This window comes from Anomaloglossus baeobatrachus, chromosome 8 (assembly GCF_048569485.1).
Source record: "Anomaloglossus baeobatrachus isolate aAnoBae1 chromosome 8, aAnoBae1.hap1, whole genome shotgun sequence".
In the NCBI taxonomy this organism is placed as follows: Eukaryota; Metazoa; Chordata; class Amphibia; order Anura; family Aromobatidae; genus Anomaloglossus; species Anomaloglossus baeobatrachus.
Window position 1 is genome coordinate 125272907 of NC_134360.1, and position 14834 is coordinate 125287740.

The following is a 14834-nucleotide window of genomic DNA, read 5'->3' on the forward strand; positions in this document are numbered from 1 at the left end:
TGTAATTGTGTACTCACAGACGTATGAAGCCCACCTGGAGCACCTAGCGGAGGTGTTCGCGTCCCTTGCCAAGTATGGGATGAAACTGAAGCCCTCAAAGTGTCATCTATTGAAGCCCAGGGTGCAGTACCTCGGACATGTGGTGGGCGCGGAAGGCGTTGCCCCAGACCCCGAGAAGATCACTGCCATTCAAGACTGGCCGAGACCGACCACGGTGAGAGAGGTGAGACCGTTCCTGGGTCTGGTGGGCTACTACTGCCGCTTCATTAAGGGATACACGAAAATGGCTGCCCCATGCAAGACCTCCTCGTGGGACAGACCAAGGGTGGCAGGTCCCCTGGAACCACTTTGGTGTGGGAAGAAAAGCATGAAGAGTCCTTCCATCAGCTGAAGACGGCTTTGACTGGGGAAGAAATCCTGGCGGATCCAGACTACAGTCTCCCCTTCATTCTTTACACCGATGCCAGTAATGTAGGCTTGGGAGAAGTCTTGTCCCAGATCCAGGACGGAAGAGAGAAGGTGTTTGCTTATGCTAGCAGGAAACTCCGGCCTACGGAAAGGAATCCTGAGAACTATAGCTCTTTCAAGCTTGAGCTCTTAGCACTGGTATGGGCCATCACCGAGCGATTCCGCCATTACCTAGCAGCGGCCAAGTTCACCGCTTATACGGACAACAACCCGCTAACCCCTCTGGATACAGCTAAGCTGGGTGAATTGGAGCAGCGGTGGATGGCCAGGTTGGCTAATTATGATTTCACCATCAAGTACTGAGCAGGCCGTAAGAATGCTAATGCAGACGCACTCTCCCGGATGCCCCACCTGTTGGGAGAAGGGCCGGATGACGATGACCTCGAAGAGATAGAGTTGCCTGCGTTCCACCGGCTGCCAGCCGAGAAGTTGCATGTTCATCAACAACAGGTGAACATAGATCTGCTGCCTAGCCAAGGGTGGCAAGAAGCCCAGGATCGGGCACCTGCCGTCCGCTTGGTCAAAACCCTGGTGGAACAGGGCTCCGCCGGGATAGACCCTGCTGCCCCCGCCGAGGCCCAACGACTGTGGAAGGAACGAGCCCGGCTGTACCTGCACCAGGGGAAGCTGTACCGGGAATTGATCAACCCGAAGACCCACGAGAAGGTTCGCCAGCTGGTGATTCCCCAGACTAATGTGCCCACAGTCCTGCAGGCATACCATGACGGTGCCGGGCACTTTGGGTGGAAGGAGCTAGAGATGCTGTTGAGGGAGCGGTTCTATTGGAGTGGGGTGCGGGAGTCTGTAGAGGCCTGGTGCCGAGAATGTGGTCCATGTGCACTGAGAAGGGACGAGGCCAGCCAGAAAGCCCCGCTGCGCCCAATCATTACACATCAGCCGCTGGAGCTGGTTGCCCTCGACCACATGAAGCTCACCCCTAGCCAAAGTGGGTACACCTACGCCCTGACCATCGTAGACCACTATTCAAGATTCATGGTGGTTGTCCCAGTCAAGGACCTGACCGGCCGTACCGCCGCTAGAGCATTCCAGGCTTATTTCTGTCGACCGCACGGGTACCCGGAGAGGGTGCTTACCGACCGGGGCCCGGCTTTTGAAGCGGAGGTGTTTCAGGAATTCTGCCAGTTGTACGGCTGCAAGAAAATTCGGACCACGCCTTACCATGCCCAGACCAATGGCATGTGTGAAAAGATGAACCACCTGGTCCTGGGCCTCCTCAAGACATTACCGCTGGATGAGCGGAGCCTGTGGCCAGAAAAGCTACCTGACTTGGTCGATATGTACAACAACATCCCCTCCAGTTCTACGAAGTGCACACCGGCGTACCTGATGAGAGCTCGGCCCGGTCGGCTGCCAGTGGACCTGGAAATGGGTCTGGAAGCCCTCCCTTCGACTGCTAGATGGGATGCTCAGTGAAGGGCGCAGTACCGACAGGTTCAAGAATACGTAGAGAAGAACTTGTGCCGGAGTCGAGAGCAGCAGGAGCAGTGCTTCAACAGGAAGGCCCCTGCAGGCCCCTTCCAGCCTGGGGATGTAGTGCTGAAGCGGAAGAGAAGAACCCATAAGCTGGATGATCAATGGGAGAAGACCCCGTATGTTATCCAACCCACCGAGTGGGGGAATGGGAAGGCCTACCAGATCAGTCGTGACCAGGGGAAGACCTTGGCCACCTGAACCAGGGACCACCTGAAGAGGTGTCCACCACCATTGACGGTAGCAACTGAAGCTCCGTTCCCCAGACCGGCTAAAGAGAAAGGAAAAGGGGTAATCCACACCATGATGGGCGATTTCCCGGCAGATTGGCCTACGCAGAACGGCGCAGTGATTCTTCCAGTAATACTGTTCCCACAACCCGTGGATGAGAAAGTGTTGGAAGTGGTCGACGATGAGCCAGTGCCCAGCGATGCACCTGTACCCAGCTCCCCTATGCCTCCGCCTGCCCCACACGATAGACGGGAAGAGGAACCAGTTGTTCCCTCTGTCCCACTGCCTGTCATCACTGACCTGGGGCCCTGTAGGTCCACAGGTTCTAACCTAGGTAGGTCCCCGCTTAGGTACAGGGAAACCAACATTTAGGGGTGCAGTCCACTGATTGTATAAATGAGTAAATGAATGAAAGTAATCAACCGAGAAATTAACCTGATTGTCAACCGTGATTGAACCAGCCATCGCCGGCAAGTTTGTCCCCGTAGGGACCCTTTGCACCGTACGTAAGGAACTACTTACAGACACGCCCGAGAACTTGCAGGGCAACCACAAACTTGTGGAATGTAAATAATTGGCTTAATTCCGTTGCCGCCTCCGGAGAGGCAGATTGGAGGAAGGGCCCGCAGCAGAGTAGGCTGGGGCCCAGCCACCACCTGGACCGGTGGCCATCCTCCGGGGGTTCAGGGGTTCCCCATGGACGTGGGTCCCCTGAAAAGACCGTAGGGTGCGAAATACCGTACCCGTACCCGCTCGGGCAGCCTGGATATGGACTGGGGTCAAGGGGTGCTGCCCACTTCTTAGGGGCAGCATCAGGGCCAGGTTATTTGGGCGGGAGAGAGCGGAAGCCGACTGTTAATAAAATGTGTTGTAACGTTGAAAGTACCGTGCCTCCCGTTATGGGAAGATTTATAAAAAAAAATACTTGTGTTTATTGTTTACATGTTTTCTACCTCTTTTACAGTTTTACAAAAATAAAATCGGTGATGGACGGGCAGCCCGCGGACGGTCTGCATTTAACCAAGGGTTACAGGTACTGCAACAACACACCCCACACCCCGAGATAGGCACACCAGTCACACACAAATCCTTGTTGCCTCCCTCCAGAGGCTGATGTCCACACCAGGTGGGGTGGAGCCAGGCGGTTGGCCCCACCCACTGAGTTCACAGTCCTGGAGGCGGGAAAGGAAGTCAGAGTAGTTAGGGAGAGTGAAGGAGAAGGAGGGAAGTAGCAGTTGAGGAGCAATCTGACCGTGTGTGGGTACGTGGCCCGGGCACCAAGAGCAAGGTTGGCAGACGGTGGTGGCCGTCTGCAGGAGAGGCCGATCGACGCGGAACCGTAGGATCGGGGACGGGCGGTGGCCTGCTGGTACCGAACCGGGGAGCGAAGAGAGGCCAGCACAAACCGGCAGGGCCTACGGACCCCGACCAGCCTTGGAGTCGCCGTTAAACCGGTCAAATCCGTTAGCGACCAGAACCTCCGGGGTTTCCTAGCAACAAAGACCCAACTGAAGGCAACCGTCCAAACCGAGAAAGGGAAATACAGCTACCGCCACAGCTAGGATTCCCAGGGCCAGAGCCTGCGGGCAAAAGGGGCTCCTCCAGCACATATCCAAGCTGGGGAGCGGGTTACCGGTGGGAAGCCATCGGGACCGAAGATACACAACAGGTGAAGGGAAAGGCAGCCACCACCAACCTACCGGGAGTAACCACAGCAGCCTGCTGCGGGACCCGTCCATCCAGCCGTTTGTTTTACCGGAGACTCTGTATCCATTCTTGGCTGAGTGAGTACCACTGTGCCATCTGGCACCGCGCTGCCCCCGCGACCCTGCACCTCGCCAACCCTGCCTCCCCGTCACACCTCACCGGGCCCCGGGACCACCAACCCCCCTACCCACGGAGGGGAGAGAAACATCTCGGCTGCTCCCTGTCATCGCTCCCGGGATCCCCGTCCAGAGCAGCGGTGGTGCCCCAACCTCACCACACACCGTCGGTGGCGTCACGGACCAACTCCCCAAACCCAAACAACCAACTCCCCAAACCCAAACAACCAACTCCCCTTTTCACTCACGGGCAAGGAGCGCCGCTCGAGTCCCCGGATCCGGCCCACCGCTCGAGCCACTTAGCAGCAGCCGCAGCAGCGCCAGATCAGAGCGTGGTGAGCGCAGCGCCCTCCCCGCCCGCGACAGCTCCAGTAAGGACGAGCCCACATAGTCTCTGCGGGTTCTGGTTGTAGTTTACTCACAACTTCAGCTGCCAGCCCGGTGACACTGGTCACTGCCGTGATGGACTTCGGTCAATCCCAGATCTGGTAAGGAGCCACCACCAATGTTTTGAGAGAGAAGGAGTGAGAGTCCTATTTCTAGGGTGTCCCCCTCTGCAGTTAGGTACCCTGGATGAATACCACACCTTAATTGAGGTGCAGTGCCCTGTGGCGACCAGAGCCACACCCTAAGCCTGGACAACCCCTTTAATAGCCTAACATGGTACCATGGCCTGCAATATCAAGGACATCGGGGATGAAAGGAACTGTAAGTGTTGCGCCCCTGAATATATCAGGGTGCTACAGGGAACTGCATCCTTACCCAGGGTGCAAGGCCTACCCCCCCATAGTCCAGGTAGCCAAGAAACCGGTGTCACTCCCATCAGTCACTGCCAGACACACCAGGGGTACTGGACAAGCTGGAAAATGGGCCAGCCACTTGGGAACTGGGCAGACTGAAAGGGGGAGTGGAGAAGTGAGCTCCAGAGAGTGAGGAGCTGGGAGAGTTATCTCCTGGGGTGCTAAGGAAAACTGATTGGGTCGCAAGCAGTGATCCGGGTCCAGAGGAGTCGGGGACCGGTTGCAGGGACATTGGGCAGGGGTGTGACGGACGTAGTCTTGGAGGGAATGTCGGCACCAGAACGGCCCAACAGAACTGATTGATACCGAGCACGACGGGGTACAGGACTCTAGGTCAGGAGCCGATTCAACGTCCTGACAATTCACCTGAAAGGGAGAGGTTCTTCAAGGACTTCCCTAAACGCTCAGAGGTTGAGGGCATCAGCACAACGAGGGGGACAGGCTTTTTCCAGACATAGTAGGCCACTGAGGTCCCAAGTGCCAGCTCTTAAGAGCACAGCTACAGTACACATAGTAAGCAGGGCCCCCAACAACTTCAAGCCCCGGTGACCATCAACGGACAACAAATTGTGCACGGACGCAGGTTCCGAATCACTAAGTGACACTGGTGGGACCAGGTACTGGGATGGGCTCCCAGCAGCGGCAGCTGTACTCAGAGACTTTGCTTTACCTACAGTGTGTGTGTCTCCTTTCTCCACCTCATCCAACACCACGACTACTTGCAGTGAGTACCCTGGTCCCTGCACCCTGTCCTCCTAAAGCCTACCAACCCCCTGAGCCCGGGGCCTTCCCTACCTGCGGAGGGACTGACACCTTGCTACTTCACACCATCTGCCCCGGTCCTCTCTCCAGCAGTGGCGGTACTCCCATTACCGCAACCCGCAGGTGGCGTCACAAACTTTTCCCCTGTAAATAACCCGCCAAGCCGGGTCCGGATCCCTCGAGCCACGATGATCCCGGTACCGAGCAGCTCGACTAACACCGGGGCAGCACATAAGCAGCAGTTCCTGATGATTTGCTTAAGTGCATTTGTGGCACCCCTGACCTGGTCAGGCACCACTGAGTACTGCACCCATGCTGGGTGAGTACAAACAGGTAATCCCAAAGGCTGAGTAGGGTGTGTACGCACAGGCACATTGTAACCAGGTCACACACACACACATTAGAGGGGACCCCTGGGCAGACCCAGGAGGGGGCGTGGCCTCCACGTCTCAGCTAATGGTGCGGTGGTGGGGCTGGAAACGAGAGTTGCAGTGGCAGTCGAAGGAGTAGGAGTGGAGCAGCCGAGTCTGAAGTATAGACGCAGAAGAGCGGGAACAGTAGTCAGACCCTGCACGTGTAGTGGCTGCTGGCGGGGGAGGACATCACCACCCAGTCATTCTGAACGACACCTGAAGAGAGAGAGCAGTAAGGAGTCAAGTACGAGGAGCCTGGTAATGAAAGTACGCACGGGAAACAGGTCCTTAGAGCCAGACATCCATTTAGTGGTCTAAATCCTGCAGGTGATGGGACTAGAGGTTCCACACCAACCAACACAGAGCTCGAGCATCAGCAGCAACGAGGGAGCCCATAAGGAGGACTGAGCCTGAAGCTATCCACCTTGGTCCACGCTGCCAGCTGAGCAAACGGGTCAGAAAGGGGAGAAAAGGCAGCTGCGACTTCCCTGGATGAATCCCACGGTACTTTAAGTCAGGGGTTGTCCGAAACAAGAAGTGCTAGGAAGGCGAGTCAGCAGTCACCCCTATACCAGCCTGAACGATACCTGGCTCTCTCTGGTTCATCTCAGCATCGCCCGGGTTGCCTCACTCCACCACCAGAAAGTGAGTAAACAGTTGAAAGACATTTATGACTGAGACTGAGTTATTCTGCGACCTGTTGTTCCATACACATACACCCGAGCCCCTAGGGCCAGCCTCACTCTCGGGAGGCTACACCATCTAACTGCAAGTACCATCAGCCCCAGACGCTCGATAAACTGCAGTGGCGGTCCCCTATCACCCTGACCGTAAAATCGAGAGTGGCGTCACGACTCCTATGAAAGTGAACCTGACATACCTGTTGCCAGAAGGGTCCCTACAGAGAAGTCCCCGCAGTGTCCCGCTGCAGCGCTGTGGTGGGCAGCTCACATTCAACAGTAGAATGTTCCTGACATGATATATAACCACAGTGATAGCAGCTGAGGCTGGAAAGGCCGGGTTTTCTGCACATAGCTCAGACTTCATGCTGAATAAATATGTTTAGAAAATTTTGTTTTTATTTTTAGATGTTATTATTAACATGTCTATCCATCATGTGATTTCCATAACTCCCATGACTTTTCCATCTTGGAGTTGAAATTTTAGTGTTGAGGATTATATACTGTATATAGTGTGGAGGTGTGCCTTTGAATAAAGTTCATAGTGTGAAGTCCACACTATATGTACATTATACTATATACACATATATGGTTTGATTTATACATGACATGGGATATGCTGAGATTCTGCCACATACATCACATAGGAAAAACAGACTATACTGCATATACAGTACATGACATAGGAAACACTGAGACTTTACTGCATATACATCACATAGGAGACATAGACTCTGCTGGCTGCATATATATTATATTGCAGATATAGATTGTTGGATGCGTGTATATACAGTATAAGATAAATAATACACAGGAGGCTGTGCATATATAATATACATGATACAGGAGGCTGCTGACTGCATATCTAATATATAAAGCTGAATATATGTGTCCGTGTGTGTGTGTGTGTCCAGGATTGACATCTGCACCGTCGCAGCTACAGCCAAAATTTTGCACACTCACACGTCTGGACCCTGAGAGCGTCATAGGCTATGTTGTGAGGTGAAATTTTAACCCCACGCGTTACAATTTACCAATCAATTTTGCCCCTATCTACAAAATGTGAAAAAGTGAAACGAAAAGTGTTGGAGGCAAATTGACAGCTGCCAGATGTGAACAAGGAGGACTTAAAGAATAAGAGCGATGGCGTCAAAGAGTATATACCGTACAGTTGCTAAGATGGGGCCCCGACATGGGATACTCACCACACTCGGGGATATGAACACACACACAAAATGCGCCTGTTGTGACCACTGTCTGGTGGAGCTCCGCTCTTGGACTCCCTCCTGTGGTCGTTGATGTTAGTAGATTGGATTCTGTTCCTCAGTTCTACACACCTGGTTGGCAGCTTAAACCTTGATTTAGGATATAGGCGTGTGCTGGCTGTTTGCCAGTTGTCTGAAATTCCAGAGACCATAGGAATCTGTCTCTTGTCCTCCTGGCTTCCCCTCCATCAAGCTAAGATAAGTTCTTCATTTTGCTTCATACTTTTTGTGAGTTATTTGCTTATTGCTTCTGAAGGTTTTTTTGTATTGTATCCTGTTTGTTTGTGCCTTCAGATAAGGAAGATTTATCTTCCTAGTCAGTCTATGGCTATGTGCGCACACTGCGTTTTTTTGACGCTGCATTTTTGTGCGTTTTTGGCCGCTAAAAACGCACAAACGCACCTGCGTCGAAAAAACGCGGCAAAAAACGCACGCGTTTTGCCGCGATTTGGTGCGTTTTTTTCCTGCGTTTTGCTGCGTTTTTGCTCACTGCGTCCTTATGCGTTTTTTATCAGTGAACAAAAAAAAAAGGTCTGATGTCATTTCCTTCTTCAATGTGTTCTTCATTCTCCACTAGTGTATGCAGAAGAGCAGACAGCTGCAGAACTACAAGGCTCAGCATCCTCCATCCAATAGTGTATGCAGGAGAGCAGACAGCAGCTGTCGAACTACAAGGCTCAGCATCCTCCTTCCAGGACTGTATGCAGGATTTCTTTGCCCCCCCAAACAAAAAAAATGACGTGGGCTTCGCCATATTTTTGTATGCTAGCCGGGTACAGCAGGCAGGTACGGGTTGCCCCCAACCCCCAGCTGCCTATTTGTACCCGGCTGGGAACCAAAAATATAGGGAAGCCCTTTTTTTTTAAATTATTTCATGAAATAATTAAAAAAAAAAAATGACGTGAGCTTCGCCCAATTTTTGAGTCCAGCCGGGTACAACTAGGCAGCTGGGGATTGGAATCCACAGTGCAGGGTGCCCAAGCTTTCTGGGCACCCCCGCTGTGAATTGCAGTCCCGCAGCCACCCCAGAAAATGGCGCTTTCATAGAAGCGCCATCTTCTGGCGCTGTATCCAACTCTTCCAGCTGCCCTGATGCCGGGTGGCTCGCCGGGTAATAATGGGGTTAGGGATAGCTGTATAGCTGGCCCTAAGCCCGAAATTCATGGTGTCACGCCAATATTAGACATGGCCACCATGAATTTCTAGTAAAGATAAAAAAAAAAACACAACACACAGAAAAATATTTTTATTAGAAATAAAACACAACACAATTAGTGACTCCATCTTTATTGAAATAAAGAAGCCCCCCTCCGCAGTAATCCTGGATCAGGGTCCCGCGCCGTCCAATCCGGATCCAATATCATCTGATCGGTTTGCTGGAAGGCAAAGCGATCAGATGATGTGTCAGGATCAAGTGCCTAAATCCCATCACACATCAGCTGATTGTATAAAAGCCGATTATACAATCAGCAGATGCATCGGTGCAAAAAAAAAAAAAAAAAAAAATAATACTCACTTATGTGCTGATTACCGGCAGCTCCTGCAGCGATGGGGCGGGAGTCTGATCCCGTCCGATCGCTGCAGCAGCTGCCGGTAATCAGGGATGAAGTCTCCTGACGCATCCGCTGATACCGGCCGGGCGCCCGCGTCACCGCGATACTTACGATCACCTGATGCGTCAGGTGACTGCATCAGGTGATCCATCGCCAGGTCCTGCATCCATCGGAGCTTTCCCGGCCGTCTGCACACAGCCGGAGCGGGGGTGGCGATACCGTGAGAGGAGATGGGAGCGGGCATGGCACCGGGAGGCTGCAGACAGGTGAGTATAACTTTTTTTTTTTTTTTTCTACTGTTAACTTTTGTTTTCGCAGCCGCTTCCACCTCCCCGCCCAGACATGGCGCTGCACGGCAGCATACATGCACAGGACGGGAGATGGAAGCGACGGTGACGGTACCGGGAGGATTCACGCTTCTGTATATACTGACAGAAGGAATCCTCTTCCTGTACACGTCACTTTACTACCCACCTCCTGCGTTTATAGCTGCGTTTTTGGTCTTAGAAACGCACCAAAATGCACCAAAACGCAGCTATTTGCGTTTCTCATTGCGTCTTTCAACATCCCATTGAACTCAATGGATGAAAAGCGCAGTGAAAAACGCGGGAATAATTGACATGCTGCGCTTTTGTGGTCACCACAAAAACGCAGCTGAAAAAAAACGCTGTGTGGGGACAGCAAAAATGAAAACTCATAGACTTTGCTGGGGAAGCAAAGTCATGCAGTTTTGAGGCCAAAAACGCACCCGAAAAACGCGCAAAAACGCCGAGAAAAACGCACTGTGTGCACATAGCCTAAGCTAGTTATCTTAGCGAGGGTTAGTCGGCAGGGTAATTGTTAGGGGGTTTTTTCCTACAGTTTCACCAGAGTCTTGTACGGATTGTGAACATGCGAGTATTAGATTACTCTTCCTTTTAGCACATTCCGTGTAGGAAGTTTGATAGGGTTTTTCATGCCGACCGCAAGAGTTCCCTATCCTGTCTTTGTATTTAGTATAGTGTGGCCTCTCTTTGCTCCATCTTGCTCTTACTATTTATGCCTTTTCATCTTTGCTCACAGTCTGTACATGTGTGAGGCTGCCTATTCTCTTTCGGGAAATCTGGTCTGTGGCAAGATAGTTTTTTCCACAAGAACAACAAATGTACCATATACGAAATACGGCAGCTGTCAGTCACATGACCTGTCTATTATGTGTATGTGTGAGCTAATATATACTGTCGGGGGGGGGGGGGCTTTCTGTTGCCTGAGGATTTATCAGGCTGCCAATAGCAACAAATCACAGCTCAGCTTCTATTTTGCTACAGTTAATTAATCTTAGCTCTGATTGGTTGGTATAGGCAACAAAGGACATTCTCAGTATAACAAAGCTTGTGTGAGGTAATAGGATGTCAGTTAGGATGTGTTGGTGGAAAGGCTGATGTCAGTCATATAACCCCTATGTGATAGGATATAGAAACTGTCAGTTACAGACTATTTTTACCACAATAATGCCGCATAAGAAAAGGAATTCCTTGGCACGAATGTCAGCTGATGCGAAAAGAAAAGCTGCATTATGGGCCAATGAATAATGTGAAGACCCAGAAACAAGGCTGACACACATGAGAACAGCAGCTGCTTCCTCAAGAGCCATTGAACTTTCTGAGGAGAGGGAAGTGAGGCTTGCAAACAAGAGAACAAAAGCTGCTTCCTCAAGGGCCAATGAACTTTCTGAGGAGAGGGAAGCGAGGCTTGCAGATATGAAAACAAGAGCTGCATCCTCCAGGGCCAATGAACTTTCTGAGGAGAGGGAAGCGAGGCTTGCAGATAAGAGAAGAGCTGCTTCCTGAAGGGCCAATGAGTCATCTGAGCAGAGAGAAGGCTGACTTGCCACTAAGAGAATTGGTATTTCTTCCACCAGGGCACAGGAAATGGTTGTAGATTTGAAACATGCTGCCTTTTGTTACCAGTCAGACATAAACTATCAGGATCATCCTAAAGTTCAGATAGGAAAAAATGGATATGGTCTGCATGTACTGCAGTGCCCTGAAATGGAAAGATGAACCACCAGGTTTATGCTGTGCAAATGGCAAGATAAAACTTCCACCTCTCCTGTCACCACCAGATCCCCTAAAGTCTCTGATGACAGGTACCAGTACAATATCAAAGCATTTCTTGGACAACATTAGGAAGTACAACTCCTGCTTCCAAATGACATCATTTGGTGCAACAAAAGAAATGTTTACAACAGGATTTATGCTAATAGGATTTTTGTTAACAGCAGTCATTAACCCAGGCGAAGCCGGGTAGTACAGCTACCATACTATATACAGGATACAGGAGGCTGTTGGCTGCAGAAGTATAATATAGAGGGTACAGGAGACTACTGGCTGTGTATATAATATATAGAATACAGTAGGCTGGTGGTTGTGTATATAATATAATGGATGCAGGATGCTGCTGGCAGTATATATAATATACAGGATGCAGGAGGCTGCTGGCTGCATATATATAATACAGAGGATACAGAAGGCTGCCGGCTGTTTATATGATATAGAGGATGCAGGCTGCTGGCAGCATGCATAGTACTCTGTACACTATACTGTACACACAGAACCTCACTATACACATATGCAATATACAGTATGGACCTGTACAGGATATACAGTATGGTGCTGTGTATCAGCCAGAAACAGGAGCCAGAAGACAGACACACACAGATTATACTCACCAGCCACAGGTGGCTCTGATGCTGAAGGTAGAAAATTAAAATACCACTCGCCGGTGATTGGCTGATCTTCTTTCCTCAGGGCGATGTCTTTCTTTTTCCGGTACAATCCTGTTTTTACTGCACATGGCAGCCTCTTTAATGAGCAGTACAAACTCCGGAAAAAAGTAGGAAGATCACAGATGATGCTTTATTATAACGGATGCTACGGACAGCAGAGAAAAGTACTAGGCTATGAACGGTTGGCACGCAAAATCGTACGCAAAAGCACGCGCCCCCGTCGTGCATGCGATATCGTGCGATTGCTGCCGCAGCGAACATCACTACAGCAGCGTCACACGCACTTACCTGGTCGTCGTCGTCGCTGTGACTGACAAACAATCCCTCCCTCAAGGGGGAGGTGCATTCGGTGTCACGGCGACGTCACCGCGACGTCACTAAGCAGCTGGCAAATCAAAGCGGAGGGGCCATCCCGCTCACCTCCTTCCTTCCTCATTGCGGGCGGGATGCAGGTAAGGTGAGGTTCCTCGCTCCTGCGGTGTCACACACAGCGATGTGTGCTGCCGCAGGAACGAGGAACATCATCTGTAAAAAACCATTAACAATTTTTGGTTTTAGGACGACCTCTCCATGGTGAACGATTTTCACCACTTTGGAGGACGTTTAAGGTCGCTGGTAACTGTTACACGCTGCGATACCGTTAATGATGCCGGATGTGCGTCACTAACGACGTGACCCCGACGATAAAACATTAACGATATCGTAGCGTGTAAAGCCCCCGTAAGTTTGCACTACTTAAGAAATATATAGCATTGATAAACCTGCCCCTAAATAATTGCAAAGCTCCATGCTCTGTTTCTTCCATGTGATAACATGGAAGAACATAACAGCTTGACTATTTAGAGGATATAAAGATGGAGACTAGCTTTCATTTTAGCTACGCTACAATAGATGTAAAAAATAGATTTTCTATGAACTTCTAAACTATTTTTTTTCTGTTTTACAGTTGCTTGGTGATTATGACAAGGTTAAAGCCATATCAGAAGGATCCAACTGCAAATGCAAATGTGTTGTAAAACCCTTAAACAAAGACTCATGCGAAAGATCTAAGAATGGTCAGTCCCAGTCAGAGGACTTCTATACTGTGGAGACAATAACTTCAGGTCCAGGCTGTAAGTGTGCATGTGTGGCCCCACCATCTGCTCTAAATCCATGCGAGGGAGATTTTCGTCTTAAAAAGCTTAAAGAAACTGAAAAAAATGGCTTTAAGGTATTTTTCCTTTTATTTTTACTCATGCATGTATATATAATGAGAAATGTGTTTATACATACATACATACATACATACATACATACATACATACATACATACATACATACATACATACATACATATTTGTACATATTAGAAATGGGCGAATAGTCAAATATTTGGGTTTGGATTCTTTGTGCTGACTAATTTCTATTATTCGTGTGTTCGTACCGAATAACGAACCTAATGAAAGTCAATTCGAAACTCGAATAATTTTCTGGAGGTCTTTTAAAGTAGGTCTGGGAGGGCTGTAATAATGCTGCAATGGATTGAAACAGAATGGGGAATAAACTTGGATGCATTTCTGGCTCATATTTAGTTTCTGGGAATAATGTTGTCAGAATAGTACGGGGATTAAAGCATGAGAATTATACTTACTAAGTTTCCTGCGCGGCTATCACACTGCTTCCTAGTCCGATCATTAAAGTTCATGAATATGCACTGCTTCCCCCACCCACCCTCTGTAACAGTGTATGTGATTGGTTGCAGTCTTGTTTCCCCTGCCCACCCTATATGCCAGCGTCTTTGATTTGTTGCCCCTTCACAAGCTGTCTGGGCCTCTAAAGTGGTGTCTAAAAAGAAATAAATAATTGGAAAAACTGGCATAGGATCCACCGTATATTGATACCAAGCGCAGATAAAGCAGACAACTACAGGCTGCAGCCCCCAGCTGTATGCGTTATCTTGACTGTCACCATTTATATCAAATGAAGTATGGGAAAAGACCTTACTAGTATAAACATTTATTTCCATAAAAAGGTATTTTATTAGTATTTCTTAAAATCCACAATAATTCAGTGACAAATTTTCATAACAACACACAATTAATTGTTGACATAAAATCTTCAGGCAAATTACAAACAACCGGATGTAATAACTCCCAATATGTCCCTATAACACCTGACCCTGTGAAACCCTTACCGACGACATCTACAGAATGGCTCGTCTCTCACCAACCGCTAAACAGAGCCTCGTCGCACACAGCATGGTGCCCACCACACAGAGCAGCGCCCACAGCACAGTGCACAGCATTGCCCTGCCTTCTGTAACCCCTCTAAAACCACTCCCCGGTAAGCTGTATTCGGATTTTAAGACTCACCCCTCATTTTCCCCCCAAATTCTTGAGAGGAAAAGTGGATCTTTTATAATCCGAAAAATTCCGGTATATATTTTTTGATACATGAACACATTGTACCCCAGTATTACATTTTGTGTGTGACTATTTTTGCCCAATTCTTCTTGATTTTAATATAGTAATATAAATATTAAAATTATTTATTATATTTTATGACCTTTTTCTTATTTTTTCTATGAAAATTTATCTGCTGC

The 14834-nt window shown here is 49.5% G+C and overlaps 1 protein-coding gene across 1 annotated transcript in view; it reads left to right on the forward strand.

Annotated features, from left to right (window-relative positions):
- Positions 1-14834, forward strand: part of OLFML2B (olfactomedin like 2B) — a 659606-nt gene that overhangs the window by 373804 nt on the left and 270968 nt on the right. Inside the window, exon 2 of the mRNA XM_075321982.1 lies at positions 13200-13463. Within this exon, the coding sequence (XP_075178097.1) occupies positions 13200-13463 (264 nt within the window). The remainder of the gene's footprint in view (positions 1-13199; positions 13464-14834) is intronic.